This window comes from Polypterus senegalus, chromosome 8 (genome assembly GCF_016835505.1).
Source record: "Polypterus senegalus isolate Bchr_013 chromosome 8, ASM1683550v1, whole genome shotgun sequence".
Lineage (NCBI taxonomy): Eukaryota > Metazoa > Chordata > Cladistia > Polypteriformes > Polypteridae > Polypterus > Polypterus senegalus.
Window position 1 is genome coordinate 13,881,593 of NC_053161.1, and position 21,408 is coordinate 13,903,000.

Consider the following 21,408-nt stretch of genomic DNA (forward strand, 5'->3'; position numbering starts at 1 on the left):
CTTCAAGAGCAAGTCAAATGAAATGTATTCAAAAGAACTTAATTAGGAGTAAAAGCAGGTTGGTAATTAAGAAAAAGGATAGCATGAAAACCTGCAGCCACAGGGGCCCTTCAGGACCGGAGTTGGGGACCCCAGTTCCATAAGATTCATGAATATTTTACTAGATAACAATGCATAAACTATAGGAGGTTCCTATAACCCCCCATAAGTAGAATTGTATTGGTATATTGTTGCCATTTCTAACAGCTTTGAGTAAACATTATTCTTCAGTTAGTGACAGCCTTGCCATGTGTAAGGTGTAGAGGCATATGGTTTTAAACCGTGCTCATGCTCACGTTTACACATGTGACTTTGCCTGGGCACGTGCTCATGCAAGCGCCTATGGGCTTTTTGAGTGTGTAAAGTAAATTGTAAAACAGCACATATTTAAGTGTTGAACCATATGCTTAAGGTGTAAAGAAGAAGAAATTAAGAAACTTTAAGTATAGAAAGAAGAAGTAAGGAACCTTTAAGTACAGAAATAACTAAAGTTTCTCAAGAAAAGGTAAGTTTAGAGAAGATGCAATTTTCCCTTTTTTTGCCTTTTATTCTACGTGTGTAACTATTTTTCTTTTATTCTTGTGTGGATTATTTGCTTTTAACTTTCACTAAGTATTATCAAAATGATCTTTTGGACTGTTACATTTGTTTCGGTACGCTTTTTGCCCGTGCTTGATCTTGCCTTACACTTCGGTGGCTACATATATAATGTCTTATCAAACACACAAATATTATTGCTCTTAAGACATACAATATTCTCATTGCTTGTAGGAATGTAGTAACTTTAAATGTGTTAGGATTAAAAAAAACATATACTCTAACAGTCCTTTTTGTTTTACAATTCCTAAAATTTCTATTAGCATAATGAGAAGCACATTTTGACTTTTTTTTTACACTTTCCAATACATTTCCTTTTCCAATACATTCTATTGTTGTGTACATTATTATATTTCTGTCTCACACGGTATATGCTTAAAGCCTGTTCTGCATGGCATTATAAATTATTAGTCTTTCTGTTAAAAAAGGAATTTTTAATAGGAATCACATGTGACTTCGTCAACAATTGAACTGCCTGCCATAAGAGATATGCTGGCTTAAGCGACTGGTAGAAATGCAATCAGCCAATAATTGAGAATGGAATTAGGATAATGGCAGCTGTAAACAACATATCCAGCCAAACACAATACAAGTTTGAAAAACGGTAAGAACATATTAAGATAACGAAAATAATGTAAACATGAAATGAAGGTTATTGTTTGGGCAATAGAGATAACTAATGTAAGTTTATTCTTCGAACAAGTAACAAGTAATATGATCTTGTCTCACAAGGAAAAAGGAATTGGGTTTCCTGTATAATCAGAATTTACTCTTGTGCTGCAGTCATATTGTAAACCACTTTCTGAATGTGCTCACCCATGACAAGGAGGTGAGCATAAAATACTCTGTTATGTGTGCGAGACTGGAATTTGTGGAGCTGTTATTTAGATGCAGAAAAAGAACAAAAAAAAGCAGGCACACCACGTAAATGGCCAAAAATGTCACATTTTGGGTTCTGAAGTTCTTTTTAAGAGCACACTTTATTCTTAAAGAAGTAGAAACAGTTTTAGATTTTTATTAACAAACAAACCACAAAGGAAATCTTAACTAATCTTCAGAAATACCGGACTCTGTTACAGTCTTCTCAGACTTAATAAAATTCAAAAGCATCTTCTCCAAGGTACCCCTCTATAGAGGGGCTGGGAGGTCACATTCGAGACTGAGCAGAATGACTGAAGCCCCCTAACCAGGGAAGGCCTAATTAAATTAGCACGGCAAACACTTTTAAAGACCTTTATTAGCATAAGATATGAGAGTTGCGCATTAAGGCAGCTGATCTTGCAATGTTCTGACTAATGTTTATAAGAAAATATATTTCTTTGAAATTAAATATGTACAAAATAGGAGGACAGGAGGAGGGCTTGGGCCTCCTCCAGGCCGTGAGGGGGCGTCCGCCCTGGTTATGTTGGGGGCCTCGGGTAAAGAGCTTGGAAGCCCAGCCCTGTAGGGACCCGTGGCCACCGCCAGGCGGCGCCCCAGTGCCTGAATATCCCGGGAGCCCACCACTTCCACCACACCAGGAAGTGCTTGGGGTAAGACGACAGGGGACACCCGGACGGCTTCCGGGTGCGCAGCCAGCACTTCCGCCACACTGGGGCGTGGCTACGAAGGAATGCCGGGAAGCAGCTGGAGCCCATCTGGGTTCCTATTTAAGGGGCCGCCTCCCTCCAGTCATTGGTGGATGTCGGGTGGAAGCGGACAGAGCTGAAGAGAGAACTGGAGGCGGCCAGGAGAGAGGCACAGAGACTTTGAGGCCTGGACATTGGGGGAATCGGTGCTGGAGGCACTGGGGTGTGTCGTGCACGTAAAACTGTAAATAATAGTGTAAATAAACAGTGTGTTGGGTGAAACAACGATGTTGGTCTGTGTGTGTACGGGCCAGCGTCCACAATATATATATATATATACACACATATACACACACACACATTATATCTATATATCTATCTATATATATATATATATAAATATATATACATACATACATACACACACACATACACACATTATATCTATATCTATATATATATAGCAAAATACCCGCGCTTCACAGCGGCAAAGTACTGCCTTAAAAGTTTTATTAAGAAGAAAATTAAACCTTTTTAAACTGAGGGAAAATATACCAATAATTATTTGTTAAGGATCTCTGTATACCATGTTGTCAGTTCGGCCCTCCGGTTGTAATATGACCAAGCTATGCGCTGAGCTTACTCTTAAGGATGCAACGTACAGTTGGCCATGTGAACAGTAATCTTGTTTCAAATCTCACAGCTTGGATTGCTGCTGTAATAATCGGTTTGAGTTTCATGGTTTGTTTCAATTACGACAGTATTTGTAGGAGTTGTGTTGAAGTGACATTCGGCATCTGTCAAGTGTTGTAAGTATACAACCAGTTTCATTGATAACTTCACATCCAGCTTTTGAGAGTCTAAACATTTCTAAACATCAAAGTGTCCACTACTGAAATCGTCACCTGTGAATCTAAGATGTTTAAGAGGCATTGGCGGTTGTCCAAAGGTGTAAAATATTTGGCCATTTCGGTACACTTGAAAGCGGCAACCGAACAATTCAGCGGCAGCCATCAACTCACATGCAGAACCATAGGTGAAGGGCTTAAGCATTTCACTCTTATAGTGCTCCTGTGTAGTATAATTATCTCCTGTACCGTCATCAGTCCACACCTTGAACCTGTCCCAGTCATTCAATACATAAGACACAATGTTCCTCCGGATATCAAGATTGAGCCTGATATGGCCGTGCAATATGTACCAAAGAGAATGGAAAAGGTAGGTGCCATCTCCGGGCATGGAAACCACTCGGTAAGTGACAGTTCTTTGATCGATGGTGATTACCTCGATAGACATGTTAATGGGGTACGGTTGGAATGATAAAGGAAATGGGTACCTGAACAATGTAAAGTAAGTCTAAAATACCTACACAATAACTATAATCGTAATAAATGAACAATAAAATAGCGGAGAAGCCGTGGATTAAATATAAAGGCTGTAGTTATCAGCAGGGAGACGTAGCGAAGCAAGGAAGCGAATGAAGAGACTGGAGCGACGGACGGCCTTATATAGGCAGGCAGCCAACAACGTGGGAGGCATTAGGATGGGGGACCCAACGCCGCCTCACACAGTAACTGAGCTGCAGGCTATGGACATATATTTGTACGTAAGTAGGATTCAGTTAGCGTTGGGAACCCGCATACCAAATTTCTTGAAGATGGACCCATAAGTAATAAAGACTGTTGAAAAGTTCAATATGGTGGCCGACAGTGGCATCATACCACCGAAATAAGTACCAAATTTCAGCCTTCTACCTACACGGGAATTTGGAGAATTAGTGACGTTGGAAAGTTCAATATGGCGGCTGACAGTGGCGTCATACCACCGAAATAAGTACGTACATTGGTTTCGGTTAGCGCAGGGAAGCCGCCTACCAAATTTCGTGAAAATGGGGCCATAAATAAGAAAGTTCAACATGGCGGACGTTGTTGACCGTTATGACCGTTATGCGTAGAATTTCGAAATTAAACCTGCTTAACTTTTGTAAGTAAGCTGTAAGGAATGAGCCTTCCAAATTTCAGCCTTCTACCTACACGGGAAGTTGGAGAATTAGTGACATTGGAAAGTTCAATATGGCGGCCGACAGTGGCGTCATACCACCGAAATAAGTATGTACATTGGTTTCGGTTAGCGCAGGGAAGCCGCCTACCAGATTTCGTGAAGATTGGGCCATGAATAAGAACGTTCAACATGGCGGACATTGTCGACCGTTATTGACCGTTATGACCGTTACGCGTAGAATTTCGAAATAAAACGTGCTTAACTTTTGTAAGTAAGCTGTAAGGAATAAGCCTGCCAAATTTCAGCTTTCTACCTACACGGGAAGTTGGAGAATTAGTGATGAGTCAGTGAGTGAGTCATTCAGTCAGTCAGTGAGGGCTTTGCCTTTTATTAGTATAGATCCAAGAAAACTTCTTTGTCTGTATTTTGCAGATAAATTTCGTGTAAAGTGCAATACTTTTGGATGTATGGATTTGTATCCATTATAGGCTGTAGAATTTCTAATATGTCAGATTGTTTAACTCTTTCAATTCTATATTGCATCTCTTTCTGCGTGATCATAAACATAAACCTGACTGCATTGTGGTTTCTTCAAAATTAAACTTGTAGTAGCTTCAATTGTTGCGGGACCACAGATTTTCATAGTGCATGGTCCTGAATTGTGTTAATCTACGTTTTGAGCATTGATTGTTTCAAATGCAAACAGATTACTGTAGATTCTGATATTTTAACTGTAGTGTTTGTGGATTTCACTTTCACCAAACAACAAATCTTTTAATTCTCGCAGATACGCCTCTTCATTGGGAAGAAAAAACACTACTTTTCCCTGATGGCAACACAAATTCGGCAATGTACAACTCTCTGACTTAAACTTTAAAGCTGAACAATATCTACATACTTGTGCCATATCACCTGTGTCCATATATTCAATTTCTGTCCGCTGTTCCGTTATTTCACCAAGTAATAACTTCCATTTGTTAGCACTAATGCGATCTTTACTATCAGTTTTTTGTGCTTTTAGAATTTTACTACTTTCATAATCTTTAATCTGCTCTGTATATGTATTACGCCAACATTTTTGGACCTCTTTATGACGTTCTAATTTGTCTTGTACTCTTTGTCTTTTATTTCCGACCCCGCTTGGACCTGATAGTTTTTCAATTCCATTTGTTCCGGGCTGATTATTATTTTCTTATTTTCCGAATTTGCACTTAGATTATTATTGTTCTTTTTTGAATTCTTTTCTCTCCAACGCTTATGGGTCTCTTTTCGATACGTTGCCCTTTCTTCTTCTCTTAGTCATTGATGTGTCATTTAGAAACATATAACATTATTGTCCAGAAAAGGACTACATCGAAGGAAACAAATAGATAGTGTGTCTAAAAATAGTGTCCAGAAAAGCTTCTTTAAAGGATGAAATTTAGGACTTTTCATAAACGACTTTAAATGAGGGAAAAATAAAAATTTATAAGAGCTGAGAGCGCAGGAACTATGTCTGACAGAAGCATTCACACTAATGAGAGTTGAATGGACTGTAGGTGTGTTTGAAAATGGTTTAGAGGAGGGCGGGACTTATATATATATATATATAGTGTGTGTGTGTGCATAGCAATAAAGTGACCAAAGAGAGAGCAAGCATAACAAATCTAATCAAGAAGCTCAGCAATTTGATGGATGCTACAGTAAGAACAACTGAAGCAATAAAGATGTGAGAAGAGAAGTAGAAAGTCAAAGGGCATGAGACATGAGGTGTGACTAGATTTATCTTAAAGGTTCCCCTGAACATAAATTAAGCAGCAAGCAATTGAGATGGATACAGGAAGCTCATTCCACAGCTTGAGAAAAAGCATACATTTTAGCTTGTCAAGCCAGAGGATTCAGAGTTATCAGGTACTAGAGGACATTAACTGCCTTAATGAAGAACAGGCTTTGTTTGCAAACCACTAAGCTTCAGTAGGAAATGCTGATGTCCACTCTGACTATTGACACGGAAATGCAATTAAAGAATAAAAGGGAGATGGACTAGCTCCTTAAGTGGTATTAGAGCTCAGGAAGCATTTGAAGGGTGGACTAGTCATTTCTTGAATCCCAGGTACAGTAAGGTTTAAATGTGAGGGCACTTTGAAGTCAGTGGACAACAGCTCTCATACAGGGAAGACGGATGATCAGAAATTTTTAACAAGATGGCGAGATCTGGAGAGAGAGAGGGGAACTGAGCAATTTATTTTCTAAAATAAAAAGGGATCATTACATATGTACAGGACATAATTAGGCATGTTAATGGCTAATAAGCATTTTAATCTTATCATTGTGTGTTTCTGTAATTCCATAATTGGAGTAAATTGAGTCTAACATCAGAGTTTTGAAAGCTTCACATTTTTAAACTCCTGTACTTTATTGTCAGTTGGGACTCAAGCAGTTACATGGGGTATGGTTTTGCAGATAGCAAGAGCCAAATGTAACATACCATAGCTCTGAAAAAAGAGACAACAGAATACTATGGGAAAATTGAGACATATTCACAAAATACAGATTTCACATGGATAAGAGCAAATAGAAGGGGTGGCGCAGTGGGTAACGCTGCTGCCTCGCAGTTAGGTGACCTGGGTTTGCTTCCCGGGAGTTTGCATGTTCTCCCCATGTCTGTGTGGGTTTCCTCTGGTTGCTCTGGTTTCCTCCCACAGTCTAAAGACATGCAGGTGAGGTGTATTGACGATTGTAAATTGTCCCTGGTGTATGTGTGTGTATGCCCTGTGGTGGACTGGCACCCTGCCCTGGGTTTGTTTCCTGCCTTGCGTCCTGTGTTGGCTGGGATTGGCTCCGGCAGACCCCCGTTACCCTGTAGTTAGGTTATAGCGGGTTGGATAATGGATGAATGGAAGAGCAAATAGAAACGCAAGGGCAAGGCAAAAATCTTTGTCATGCAATGAAGCAAATAATTAGGACCATAAGACGTCTAGATGCAAGAGGCATGCTTGCAGCCGACAGTGTAAAATATCTTTAAGAATGGTCACCAGTGAGCAGACACAGCCCAATTAAATGCACATTTTAATGAGAAAGTATTTCAGGTGCCTGCATTAAAGAAAAGGTGGTATTACAGCAAGAATCAGTAGCAAAACCAGGACAGCTTTTAAGCTTAAATCTTAAAGCAATAAAGCTTGGAAAGTGCCTTTCCCATTGTAGGACTGCTAAATAAACAAGGGCTCTCCCAGCAGCATCAAACATGTCATTGAAACTAATGCTGTATACTGTATATGGCCATTCTATCACAAGGCACCATCAGCCTGGCTTAAAATGCACATGGCTGGAATGTCAGATTGTCAAAGAGAGTCAGCATTCCCCTTGTGGGCAATGGCTGGTCCACAGCTAGCAACAGTGAATTGATTGGTTTTAACCACATTTTTATTTGTTAAGATTATTGAAGATTTCATAAAGTTACTCTATTTGAAACATTTTCATATTGATTCATTTCTTAGTCTATAGTGCACAGCAACACCTGCATTTTGTTGATAATTTATTAAGTTATGAATTAGGTGTTGCATTGCAAAAATAATACACTGCAAATTACATAGCACACATCTTCTTGATTACATATTTATGACAGAGTGAAATGCTTTTTGTAAAAGGTTACAATGAAGATCCATTCATCCAACTATTCACTAAGTCACTTATCTAGTTTATGGTAACAGAGGAAGGGTGCAGATATACTAAATAATGTCTAAATGCTCAAACCCTATGTGACACATGCAACTACTAAAGCACTGAATCCACTTATCAATGATGTGTTTTCCTTGTGGGGTGAAGTGTTGTCCTTTATTCAGTTTATGTGTAATATAATCAAAATGGAAACACTTTAACTCAAACAATGCAAAAGAAATAAAAGCTCTCAAAAAAACCAAAGCTTGGTTGTTGGTATCCTTTTTATCTACAGGACTATTTGTTATTTAGCCCATTCTCAAGATTTAGAACATTAGTGACTTTGTAAGTATTACACCTCTCCATCTGCGTCTTTTGTCTTGTAAATTTGTCTATAAGCCCAAGCAGCAAGCAGCCTGCTATACCATTCCCTGTCACCACTACAGAAATGGCGAAAACCTCTCCCAGCTTAAGCCCTGTTTATCAGGGAGTCAGGTAGTACCTAGAGCTATATAGTCTAAAAAATATATTGTTATTTGGAACACATGCATTTCATGTGTATTCCATGTCTACAAAGATCTATGTAAGTGTAGGATGACAGGAAATGCAAGAAATGTTGAACACATACCTAAAAGACAAACTTTTTCTATGTTTTAGTACTAACGACAAAATTTTGACATGAAGTGTATAATGTGTGAAGAATGAAGTCCAAATATCCAATAAAAACTTTCACAAAGGCACAAATATAACAGAACAAGTGCAAATTTATTCAAGACTATAAACGAAGAAAAAGAAATCAGATTAATGTGGCCTGCTGTCATGATTTCTTTTGGTTCTACATCGAAGAAAGAGAACAGAAGGTGGGACGGATTTATGAGTTTTTTCATAAGCTTTGGTAATTCTAGTGTTAAGGCAGACATCATAGACCAGTCACTTTGCTATAAACAACCAAATGATATTTAAATAAAACGTAAATGCCTCTCATTTTGGTAAGCACTTGTAGTCTTTATTTTAGAGAAATACGTACAAAATGATCCTGAGTTATAAATACAAGATGGGTGATGTAGACTTAGAAATAGCAATCAATGAAAATTATACCAGATTTAAAGTTGTTACAACATTCCATTGTCTAGGCAATGCACAGAATTAAAATTGAAAATACAAGTAAAATGTTAGCTTATCTTGTAAAAACGGTTGATTCAAGAATGTTGTGCTCAGACTGTAATATGCACTAGTAAGGCCACTTCTGGAGTACTGTGTGCAGCTCTCGCTGCCACGCTACAGAAAAGACACAGCAGCACTAGAATTTTTGTAGAGAAAAGCACCATACTGCATTCTGGGATTAAGGGGTATGTCCTATATCAAGAATCTCAGATATTCAATCTTTTTAGTTCTAAATTGTAGGGAGACCTAAACCATGTCTCCATAATTCTCAGTTGGTCAGTAAATCCATAACTATATGCATTTCCACTTTTAATACCACAAATACCCAGGGCTACCACACATCACAAATATCTTACTAAATTTTGGTGCCCTAATTTATTATAAGAATCCTCATTTGTTCCATATTTTAAACATGACTCATTTCTCAGTTCATGAACAGAGCAGTATGCAAGTTATTCTAGAAAGAACATTTTTGGAGTGTATGTCCTTCAACACATTAAAAATCACCACTCATATCCATACTATTCTTGATAAAAACAAGAGTGTCTACATACAAGTGAGAAGTAGTGTAGGGATAATAGATGGATGTGCAGTTAAGGCTGGGTTATATCAAGGATCATCAATAAGTCCATAACTTTTTATTCCAGATATGGATGTTATTGCTAGGGGAATCGTATCAGGCCCCATGGTGCCTGCTATTTGCAGATTACAGTGTCACTACTAAGAATATTGTGGAAAGGAAACTAGTGCAGTGGAGAAGAGCTATAGAGAGTAGAGGCATTAAGATTAGTAGAAAAAATACAGAAATATCTAAGATTTAAGGGATAACAACAAGATGAAGAAAGAAGTTAACCTCCAGAGAGAAACACTTAATAGATTGGAAAGGTTCAAATATTTAGGATCAGTCATAACAGAGGATGGAGAGCTAGATCTAGAAATATACCACAGGATGCAATTAGGATGACAAATACTAAAAAAAATACCAGGAGTGCTATGTGACTGAAAAATTAATGCAAACGTGAAGGGTAAAGTGCATAAAACAGTGGTCAGACCAGCCTTATTGTTTGAATCAGAAACATGGGCAGTTTAAAAGGTGCATGAAAGGACAGAAATGAGGATGTTGAGATGGGTGTGTAGATAACAAAACTTGATAAGATCAAGAATGAGAAAATCAGAGGTACAGTTACATTGTATAAATCTCTAAGAAAAGACAGAAAAGAAGGTTAAAGTTTTATGATCATGTCATGAGAAGAGTGGTGAGCAATGTGGGGAGAAGAATTATGGATATGGAGATGTCAGGACAGAGGAGAGAAGTACAACCAAAGAGTAAGTGGATGGACTGTGTGAAGGAAGAATCTAAGGGAGAAATGAGTGTCAGGCAAGGAGGTATACAGACAAGAGTGGAGAAGACTGGTCAATTATAGCAAACCCAGATGAACATGGGGAAAGCTTTAGATGAAGAAGAAGATCAATATTATTCAAAACAGGCAATATCAGACCAATGAGACATTCTGTCTTTATGAAGTGAAGCTCACAAATTGTGAACTATGCAAGTGCAATATCAACACATTAGGTTCTGAGATGGTTTTCTTTAGGTCAGGTTGGGGAGCATGTACTGGCACAGCACAATGCTGCACCCACCACATGATAAAACAATTCAGGATCCTGGTTATCAACCCCCAGGCAGGCAGACAATTCAGTCCAACCCTCCAGAAATGACCATCTGTCTGCAGCAGCCAGGTGTTACATGGGTGTCTCCTTGGCCTGGGCCAGGAACTAGGGTCTTCACCTTCAGGGAATCATGCCACATGGCCATAGTGCCGTAACTAATGCTCCCTCGTAATGCAGGTAATGTGCCTCATTTGGGACTCCATGAGTAACAGTTCATTTGACACAAAGTCAAACCATCGGTACCCAAGGATTCTCCGAAGAGACACTGTACCAAAGGAGTCCAGTCGTCATCTCAGGTCACGGGATAGTGTCCATGTCTTACAATCATATAGCAAGACAGGAAGCACCAGGACTCTAAAGACTTGGATCTTTGTCCTTTTGCACAGATATCGAGAGTGCCATGCACCCCTTTCCAGTGACCTCATGACCCAAAAATGCTCTCCCAATCCCGCTATTAACTTCATAGGAAGTGTCACCAGAGACATGAATGTCACTGCCGAGGTAAGTAAACCTCTTGACAAGATCAATGCTCTCTCCACAGACAGACAAACAGCTGATGGTTGTGCCCAAGAAGTCATTAAAGGCCTGGATCTTGGTTTTTATCCAGGACACTTGCAAGCCCAGACACTCAGACTTCTTGCTCAGTCTCTCGGCTCTGATCAGAGCCTCCATTGACTCCGTGAAAATGACCGTATCATCGGCAAATTCAAGATTAGTGAATATCTCTTAACCAACATATGTCCAACAGCTGCTGGGCCCCACGACCCTGCCCAACACCCAGTCCATGCAAGCACTGAACAGAGTAGGAGGTAGAATACACCCCTGATGAACCCCAGAATCAACTGGCAAAAATTCAGTGGATCTGACTCCACTCTGCATAGCACTCACAGTACCAGTGTACAGGCCAGCCATGATATTCAAAAACCTTGAGGGGATCCTGCAAAGTCTCAGGATGTCCCACAGGGCAACTCAATCAACAGTGTCAAATCGACAAAGGCTGCAAATAAACCTCTGCCAATATTAGTGTTTGCACTCCATGAGAACCCTCAGCGCCAGGATGTGGTCGATGGTAGACTTCTTAGGCGTAAAACCTGCTCTGGTCGCTGGTAGGTTAGCAAGTGAACACGGATCCTATTGAGGATGACCCTAGCAAGGACCTTACCCAGCACCTACTGCAGTGATATCCTCCTGTAGATGCTGCAATCCAGTGATCACCCTTCCCTTTCCAGATAGGGATGACAAGTCCCATTTTTTCAGTCAGTTGGGATGACACCAGTCTCCCAAATCGAAGCAAAGATTGTGTGCAATGCCAGGAGGACCACCTTACCACCACCTTGGAGAAATTCAACCCAGATACCACAGATCCCTACAGCCTTCCCTGCCCTTTAGCTGGTTCACCACCTGCGCAATCTCAGTGAGACTAGGTGGCTCACAGCTAATTGAAGGATCAGCCTCAAGGACCGAGAGATATCCAACGTCCTAGCCAGAGGATTAGCTTTAAACAGCTGCTCAAAGTAGCCAGCCCAGCAGGTCACAACTGCAGTGCCATCCATGTTGGTGTCATCTTTCTTTAGCCACGTACTTAATCCGTTTGTGTTTAGTTAGTGAAGAACTTTAGAGATAATTTAAATTTCTGAACAAAGATGTATTTGGTTTTAAGAACAACAAACTGATATATCAAACACTCAGGGATAGATGTTCTATTTCTCGGGAAAGACACAGATATACTACTCAGCTTACCAATACCAAAAAAACATAAGACACCAAAACATTAAGACACCGGGTAAGTCAGGACTTGAAGCAGATTCAGCTTGTGCAAGTGTAGTGCTGTTCACATATTATTTAGCAGCATAAAAAAACACAATCTGAGTGGCTCTGTAGGGCTTTCTAATTCAATTGTGTTATTGTGTATGCAAGCAGAGTCAAAGTGGTTGTAGATAGCTTTGTAACATAGCAATATAACAATGTGTAGAATGGTTTAAAGCGGGAAGAACAAGTGTAACCAATGAAGCTCAATCTGTTTGACTATCAATATCACACACACAAGCTCAAGTAGACATGTCAAATGCCTTCATCAGAGAACACCGATGGATTATATTATCCGTTGTTACTGAACTTTTGGACGTCATCTATGGGTCTGCACATGTAATAGTGCATGATGATTTGAGGTACCATAAAGTATGTGCAAGATGGATACCCAAAAAGCTTACTAATCACAAGCCAACATCCACCAGGGAATTTCAGCAGGTTTCATTCCCAAGGAAATCTCACTACCATATGTTGTTCAACAACATTGATATCTAGCAGAGAAGTATCCATGTTAATATGACCGTAGCATCATCTAGACTAACAGCCCAGCCATGCATGTTCGAACTACCCATAAGCCATTGCAAACATGTTGTATTGTATCAACATAATTGCATAATGCATAATTTTTACTTTTTGATCGCTGTGAAGGCTGTAATTGTTTGGTTTTATTTTTTAGAGGTGTGTTTATGAGCAGTGTTAACTTGTTTGTGTACAGCTTTGTAAAACATGATACCTTCAGTCCTCAATAACCCCCAGTTAAAGAAAGGCCATCAGGAAGTATCTGGTCAAACTACAAACACCATTTCCTCCATGCAAGCATAAGGTGAACAGATTTATCCCCTATTCTTTGTAAACAATATATATTGGAGAAAATTCTACCTTTTTTAGTTAAGTAGTTTTAAAAAGATATAATAGGAAACCAAAACAAATCTGTCACTAGGTGAGGAGCATTGAAAAGTTAGTGTTTAGGAAGGAAAGGCAGGAAAGAAAAAAGTTATTTGAATGAAAAAGTAAGGAAAGTCTAAAAGGACATCTTAAAGCTCAGGGCAAAGCAAATACAATAATAAAATGATATTGATCTTCTGTTTTCAACCTTGACATCTTTCTGCACTTGAATGATGTTGTTTCTTTATTTAGAAAGCTTTGCTAATGTGAAGATTGAATTAAAAGTGCAGAAGGCAGTTGGCTTAGAATTTGCCACTTAATAAATAAATGAAAGATAAATTGGCCAACAGAAGGAAATTATATAAACTGTGAATGGTATTATCATTGCCAGTGACAGCAAGCCACCATCGAGACGGAGCACTATACTCCAATATTGTGTATATATTACCAAAACAGGAGAATTGTGGGTCACCAGTATCATTCTAGAACACTGAAGGACAATAGCAAGCATGCCTGCCCCCTGTGCTGTTAAACACCAGTAAGCAGACTTATTTAATACAGTACAGTATATGTCTTCTTGATCTCATTTATGATGGTCAGGTGTCCAGGGTATTGCTTCAGTCATTTATTAGAATGCTGGGATCAATGATTGTAGGGGGCTATAGGTGCAGCTCTGAAAGGTCAAGTTTCCCTAGCACTTTCCGGGAAGAGATAACTGGGATTGTCCTGGAAGCAAATCCATGCAGGGACTTAAAGGGCCATCAGTTGAACTTAGAGTCAGCAAGAGTTGGAAGGAAGAAGCGAGGCGGGAGAAGACTAAAGGGTGGAAGAAAAAAGAAGGTGGAGATACATGAGATGCCTCAGTGTAAACAGGGTAGACCCTACCGGACAGATAACTCCAGTTCAGTTAGACCCTTTCCACTACAGGTTTACTAATTTCCCTATCATTTAAATCCACGTTTAATTATATTTTTGTCATAATGCTATATATATATATATATATATATATATATATATATATATATATATATATATATATATATATATATATAGTGACAGATGGCAAGAGTCCAGGAGGAGAGGCCCAGCGGGAGAGGACATGACAACAGCAGTACCTCCCCCGGGACACAAGAGGGCAGCCACTCTGGGTTGCATCGTGGCCTCCAACAGGGGGTGCCTGGATAGCGCAGGAGCCTTGGCATGCAGCACTTCCACAACACCTTGAAGTGCTGCCTGAAGAGGAGCTGGATTCCCATGCAGCACTTTTGGTCTCCTTGGCTACACACATCTTTTTAATGCTAGACAAAGGTGTTAACGTTTTGGGATTACTTTGCAGTTTACCTCTTCTTTTTGCCCAGTGTCCACTGTGACTTCTTACTTACGCAGTTCAATTTTGTGTCTTTTCAATGCATGGTACACTCCATGCACTTTAAATGGGCGTGAAGTGCAATTATTATTATACAAAATCCATTTCCTAAAAATCACTTATTGTAAATTTAAGGTATTGGGGTGAAACACATTTCAAAAGGCAAAGCTGCAAAACAGAAACCAAACCTAAATAAGGCCATCAAATTCAATATATAAAATATAAAACATTCTTTAGGATGTAAGAATATACTAACTCAGCACTTGAACACTGTAGATTATGTGCCCCTACTGTGCAAATCATCAATACCATCATTTAGAAATGTTAAAATATCATAAACAAAATGTTAATATTAAATCATTATTTTACAATATGCACTTTCACAGTTATTTTCTAGAGGACCTCAAAATCAAAAATGACTTTTTGTTACAGAGCACTCAGTGACAACCTACTGTATATTTGATTTTTATTAATTTAAATAAACCTTACGTACCTCGTGGATACCAAAGTGTGCATAGGAATCAAAGTAATAATCCCTGGATGTCATTTCTTCCGGGTTAAGAAGCTTTGCCATCTTTCCTCGCCCTGGACAACTAGGCAGTGCTGGAGTATGTGGAACATGTTGGATGGATTGCACTGGCCTTGGAAGCGCCACAGGCTGGACAGACTGGGATGGGACACTGTTAATCTGCTGAAGAGAAGAAAGAAGAATTTTTAGTCATGTGTTCATACACATATTTCTATTTCTGAATTTTGAAAAGCAGATTCCCAAAAATGCACCAAGTTTGTCATAGAATTCAGGTCACAAAGCAAGAGCTGTAGTTGTACAACATGTATCACAATAGCATCTCATTGCCCGGGCTCTATTAATTTCTGTGAAGAGGTTGGCATGAGTTTTCATCCCTCGATGGATGCTGCATTTCCCTGCCCCTGCAAATTGAATTGATTAGGTTCTAAAAATTAAATTAGGAAAGACTGGAAAATATAAGTGGATTTGTTACTCATGTGGACCACTGGGGCACGAACAGCCACCCTAACCCAGCACAGACAGGCAGACACAAGTTTCAGTCCAGCAGACACATTTTATTTACAGCTGGGGAGCTCTTTTCTCTGCTCCCAACAGCACAGGCCTTCCTTCAGCTGCCAATTCCCAGTCCTTCCGCCTCTACTCTTCCCTTGCAAGCTTTGTTCTCCTTCCTCCCAACTCTGGCTATTCGAATGGAGTGAGGCAGCTCCTTTTATGATGGCCCTGGGAGTGTTCCAGGTGGCTCATTAATTGGACCTGGAATAACTCCAAGGTGTGGTGAGAGCCCAATGAAGGGCTTTGCATCTCCCCCTGGCAGCCCCCATGGAACCCAGCAGGGCTGTGCCAAACTCTAACTCCAAGCACACCCTGCGGGAATCCATGTTGCCACAGCCACCCAGGAGAGCTGCCCTCTAGCGTCCGGGTTGAGGGTATTGCCTTGCTGATGCTCCCTCCCCTGGTCCTTCCACTGACAATTGCAATGGCTGTGGCCTCAGTCTAATTTGATATTAATTAAATACATAAGTTAAATGCAGTGAAAAACTTTGTTGTAAGAATTTAGGAGTTATATTTGGAAATGTTTGTGTTGTGTTACACCAGGGTTTTTTCCCTGTTTTGTATTTATTCATTTTTTGTGGTATTGTTAATTTTGAATTGCTATTTTTGTTATTTTTACATGATTTCTGTTATGTTTGCTTACAATTGAATGGTTATGTAGTGTGTCTTCAAATGTGTGTCATTCTGTGTTTTTTATGGGTGGAACCTGGAGAGGCAGGGCCACCCCAACATCACGGCTGTTTTAGGCCTCCCTCTGGCTATACATTGAGTCACAAAGATGATCTCAGCTGTGGATCATAGAGTTATCGTGAGTATTGCATTTTTTTGGTTCTTTTTTGTTCTTTTTATTGTTTAATGGATTACATATTCAATTTTGAATTGCTGTTTTAGGCACCTGCTTTTTATCTTTTTCTGGTTTTACTTTTTGTCTTGATTATTTATTATATTCTTCATTTATAAAGATTTCTCATTGTTCTTTTGTTTCACAAAAAATATGTTAAAGTCACCCTCATCCTTGCAGGGAATTTTTGATATTTTTGGGCTATTGTTGCATTGAGAAGATTTAAAGCCGGGTTACCATTTTAGGCCTGAGCATGTAGAAGCCTGAAAGCAGTAGTCAGGGACTAGTTGACTTGCAGCGAGACTCTACTAGACAAGCCAGTGAAGGCTCTGGCATGGCTCTTTTTTGAGGTCTCTTGCCTTTTCTCACCATATTTTATAGTCCTGAATATAACAGTGTAGAGATGCAACTCAAATATTTATTGCCTGCACAATTCAGAAAGAATAACCATTTGGTAAGTTTGTATCTAACATCTATTTATTTTGTATATTAAGTATAAGGTGAATGCTCTACACTACAGCAAAACTTAAACTATAAATTGGGGGTACACAGTATTTTGGTGTAACTTTTTTATGTTTCATTAAATAGCTTTATTAAATATTCAAAATTGGAGTGCTAATATTTTTGAAACTAATATTGTTGAAACTACATCATCCATTCTCTATTTTTGTGCAGTTTCCATTCATAACCTTGGAATATTGTTCACATTATCAAATATAAGTAAAGCAAAATCTATTAATAAAACAAAAACATGCCACCTCAAAATATAAAATATAATTTTTTCAGTCTAAAAGCTGATTTGTCTGTTGTAGTCTCTTACAGTAAAAATGGTACCAAGTTTAAATAATCTTTCTTAAGTCTATAAAATGAGGTGTACACCAAAACTTCCTAATAGTCCTATTACCTACTTTAATGCTTTTCTTGTGGGCAGTGGTAAGTCTACTAGGGCTTTTTGTAAACCTGGGCAACAGGCTGAATGAGTGTTTAGCACTGCTGCTCTATGGAGCTCTTATCCTGGATTCAAATCCTTGACCCAGTTTCTATTGGTGAACAGTCGGAACTTCCTCTCCAGTGTATGTGGATTGCTTTATTGAAGTTATTGTTACATTTGCTTTAATATGTTTGTTTTGTGAATGTTAAACAGCAACCATCTGAACAACATTGTTAAATTTAGCAGTACAATTATTGTTCTCAGCATTTTTACATCAGACTGTAACTCAGAAGAAACAGATTTAATCATTCTTTTATTCCCAGTGATGTACAGATTTTGAATTGTAGTGAGTGTAGGAAACCTGATGAACTCTTATTACAGTGTAAAATTCAATATTCTGCTCAGCAGGAATCCTAGGTGTATCCTGATGATAACAATGGCTATCATTATTGTCTCTTGTAATATTTTCTTTTGTTTGTTTCTAAATCCCTGCTTCAAACAAATTTCCCTTTGGTATAATAAACTCTACCTAAATCCTAAAACCATGTACTTTCATTTTCCTTTCACATTCCATTGATATCTGTAATAGGCTAACTGGCTCCTTCTAAATGGCCTAGTGTGAGGGTGGCTGTGTGTGTGAGTAGGCTCTGTGGTGAACTTCTGCCCTCATGATGGTTGTTCTTGTCTTGTAGGTAATATTGCTGGGGCAGGCTCTGACTCCCCACAACCCTGAAATGGATTAATCAGGACTGATAAAGTTATATGTGGCTTGACATTAATTTGCATGTGCGTAAGTAGACACCTGAATATCATTCTTATATGCAGGGCTAGATTAAGATCCCCACATGTCCCTGGGTGACTTATCTCCTTAACAGAGAATTGATCATATTTTCAAAATACAGTGCGTGGACACCAGGGGCCTCATATATAAACAGTGCGTATGCACAGAAATGTTGTGTACGAACGTTTCCATGTTCAAATCGCAATGTATAAAACCTAAACTTGGCGTAAAGCCACACACATTTCCATGGCACCTCATACCCTGCTGTACGCAAGTTCTCCACTCGGTTTTGCAGACTTGCGGCACCCAGCATCAAAGCAATGCTACTGTTCCTGTGTGGTTTATATTTCTTTTTCAGATCCTCATTCCTGATGCGGCTTTATAAATACACTGAAATTAACAGCACATTGTTTATTAGTTTAATGCATCTGATTGTAATTAACCTGTAACAATATAATAGTCCACAGAATGGTCAAACTGTTCTGAATACCATAGCTGCTTTACCATTGTTACTCTAACTGCACCTTCTTCTTCTTCATTCAGCTGCTCCCGTTAGGGGTTGCCACCGCAGATCATCTTTTTCCATATTACTCTCACTGCACCACTCGAAGCAGCTGATCGGAAAGAGAATTATCGGTATACAGCATCAAGCACGCACTGCCTCAGCCATGCTGTCTATTTGAACTGCTTCTCACACGGCAAACGCTTCAAAACATTTACTGTATCAATCAATCAATCAATCAACATTTATTTATATAGCACATATTCATACAAAAAAATGTAGCTCAAAGTGCTTTACAAAATGAATAGAGAAATAGAAGACACAATAAAAGATAAACATAAGTCAACATTAATTAACATAGAATAAGAGTAAGGTCCGATGGCCAGGGTGGACAGAAAAACAAAAAAAAACTCCAAAGGCTGGAGAAAAAAATAAAATCTGTAGGGGTTCCAGACCAAGAGACCGCCCAGTCCCCTCTGGGCATTCTACCTAACATAAATCATCATATTTTCATGGAAGGACCTGATGATGATGGTCACGTAGACTTCTGGCTTTCAGCCCATCATTGTTGGAGCATCATGATGCTTTGAGTAGGTGGTGGCGCAGGCCGCCACCACAAAGAAACCGGAAAAAGAAACAGAAGAGAGAGTAGGGGTCAGTACGGATTTTAGAGCCACCATGAATAGTTATTATGAAGAATTGAACATACAGAGTATCAGGATTATGTTAAAGTGAAGTTATAAAAAGGCCATGTTAAAGTAATGTGTTTTCAGCAGTGTTTTAAATTGCTCTACTGTATTTGCCTGGCGAATTCCTATCGGCAGGCTATTCCAGATTTTAGGTGCATAGCAGCAGAAGGCCGCCTCACCACTTCTTTTAAGTTTAGCTTTTAGCTTTTTGTATGGACCTCATGGTTCAGAAACAGTTTCATCCCAAAAGCTCTAAACGCAATCAATCACTCCATCAACTGTAGAACTGTTCGTACTTATAAGTACAATTAACTCACTGTAAACTTGCACTACAGTTATAATATTGCACAACCTGAGCCACTTTATAAAGCGAGTATTTACATATGATGACGATATCATTTTTAAGGTGAAATGCAGCAAAATATGTTTGTTAAATTATACAGATAAAACTTTAACTTCATTTAAATAATCTATATTGTTAATAATTAAAGGACACAGTGTCGCTACGCTAGCAAGGATCTGGTGCTCCATTCACAGATTGTTCCTGCCTCGCATTGTATGCTTCACTGGGACTGGTGTGAAGGATAGAATAATTAAACATGTACTACAAAGATATTTCAATGTTCCTTAAAAGTTTTGAAGAATCGGCGTTCTAAGCTTATAGATGGCTTAACGTCTATTACAGAGCTGATTCTGTGGCGATTGGGTATTTGGAGAAAGAAAAGTAAGGACAGGAATTGGGGGTTAATACATTTCAAAAGAGACAGTACTGCTGCAATAAATTATTTCATCGAAGGTCGCGCACAGCGCAGCAAGCATTTTGCGTGAGACATGAAAAATCACTGTGCCACCGTGTTCACATGTTTAATAAAATGCTTTAACTCCTATCATCATGAAAATGCTATGACATATACATCTCAGTATTTTAATTATTCAGAGAGCTGTAATATTATGAATGTAATGAATTCTGTGTCCTGTCGGAGGAAGAGAAAGCCCGTTTAAGAAGCATGTAGTGCACATAGAGATAGAATATCAAATACTAAACAAAGCATTTAACGTTACGATGGGATTTGAGAAACTAGTAAATTAAATGATTTTAAGATGAAGTTTATGATGTTCTACTTTAATGACAAAATAAACTACGTAATTAAAGTGGAAATTTCGCAATTAAAGTTGACATTTCGTGCTTTTTTTCCCACTGTGTAACTATTTTTTTTTCTCTGTATCCTAATAAGCTTTCATATGACACTCAGATGGTGGGCTACGACTCATCTTTTCATGGAGACTTCGATATCTGACAATTTCTTTTTTATTTCGGGCACTGTGAGACTTTGTGAACTTGAGCTTTCGAGTTTCTACAACACACTATGTCACTCGATCAACTTCCTTTTCTTGTTTATACCACTGTTTAAACCAACAAATAGTACGTTTTTCCTTGCCTCCACTTGGTATTCACTGAAATTGTTCTATTTTTCCTTGTGGTTTTGTCATTGTCTTTTCACAAAAGGCTGATCTTAAGGGCTATTTATATTGATTTACATATTCAAAGAGACATAATTCTGGAAGTAGATAGGGTGGGGCAGCAGGCGTGTGCATGTGCGTTACTTTTCATGCTGATCAGGATTTATGTAGCGGAAGAACATGGAAGTTTGCGTACGCACAGATTCCTGCATCTGGATTTTTCTGTGCATATGCACATTCCCACTTTTGTGCTTACGCCATGTTATAGTGTGAGTTCTACACACGGCGTTATACATGAGGCCCCAGGCAGTGCTTTTAAAGCAGTGCAACATTTCTCACTCTTGATTTCAGTGAGAGACACTGCTTCAAGGCAGTGGTGGGGCTCT

At 39.0% G+C, this 21,408-nt stretch overlaps 1 protein-coding gene across 5 annotated transcripts in view; it reads right to left on the minus strand.

Moving 5' to 3' along the window:
• The window catches only part of prmt8b (protein arginine methyltransferase 8b), a 228,080-nt gene that overhangs the window by 122,977 nt on the left and 83,695 nt on the right, over window positions 1–21,408 (minus strand). For 3 of the 5 annotated variants that reach the window (XM_039760763.1, XM_039760765.1, XM_039760766.1), the window contains exon 2: window positions 15,230–15,427. In XM_039760763.1, the coding sequence (XP_039616697.1) occupies window positions 15,230–15,427 (198 nt within the window). The remainder of the gene's footprint in view (window positions 1–15,229; window positions 15,428–21,408) is intronic. The other 2 variants (XM_039760764.1, XM_039760767.1) reach the window with 1 other exon arrangement.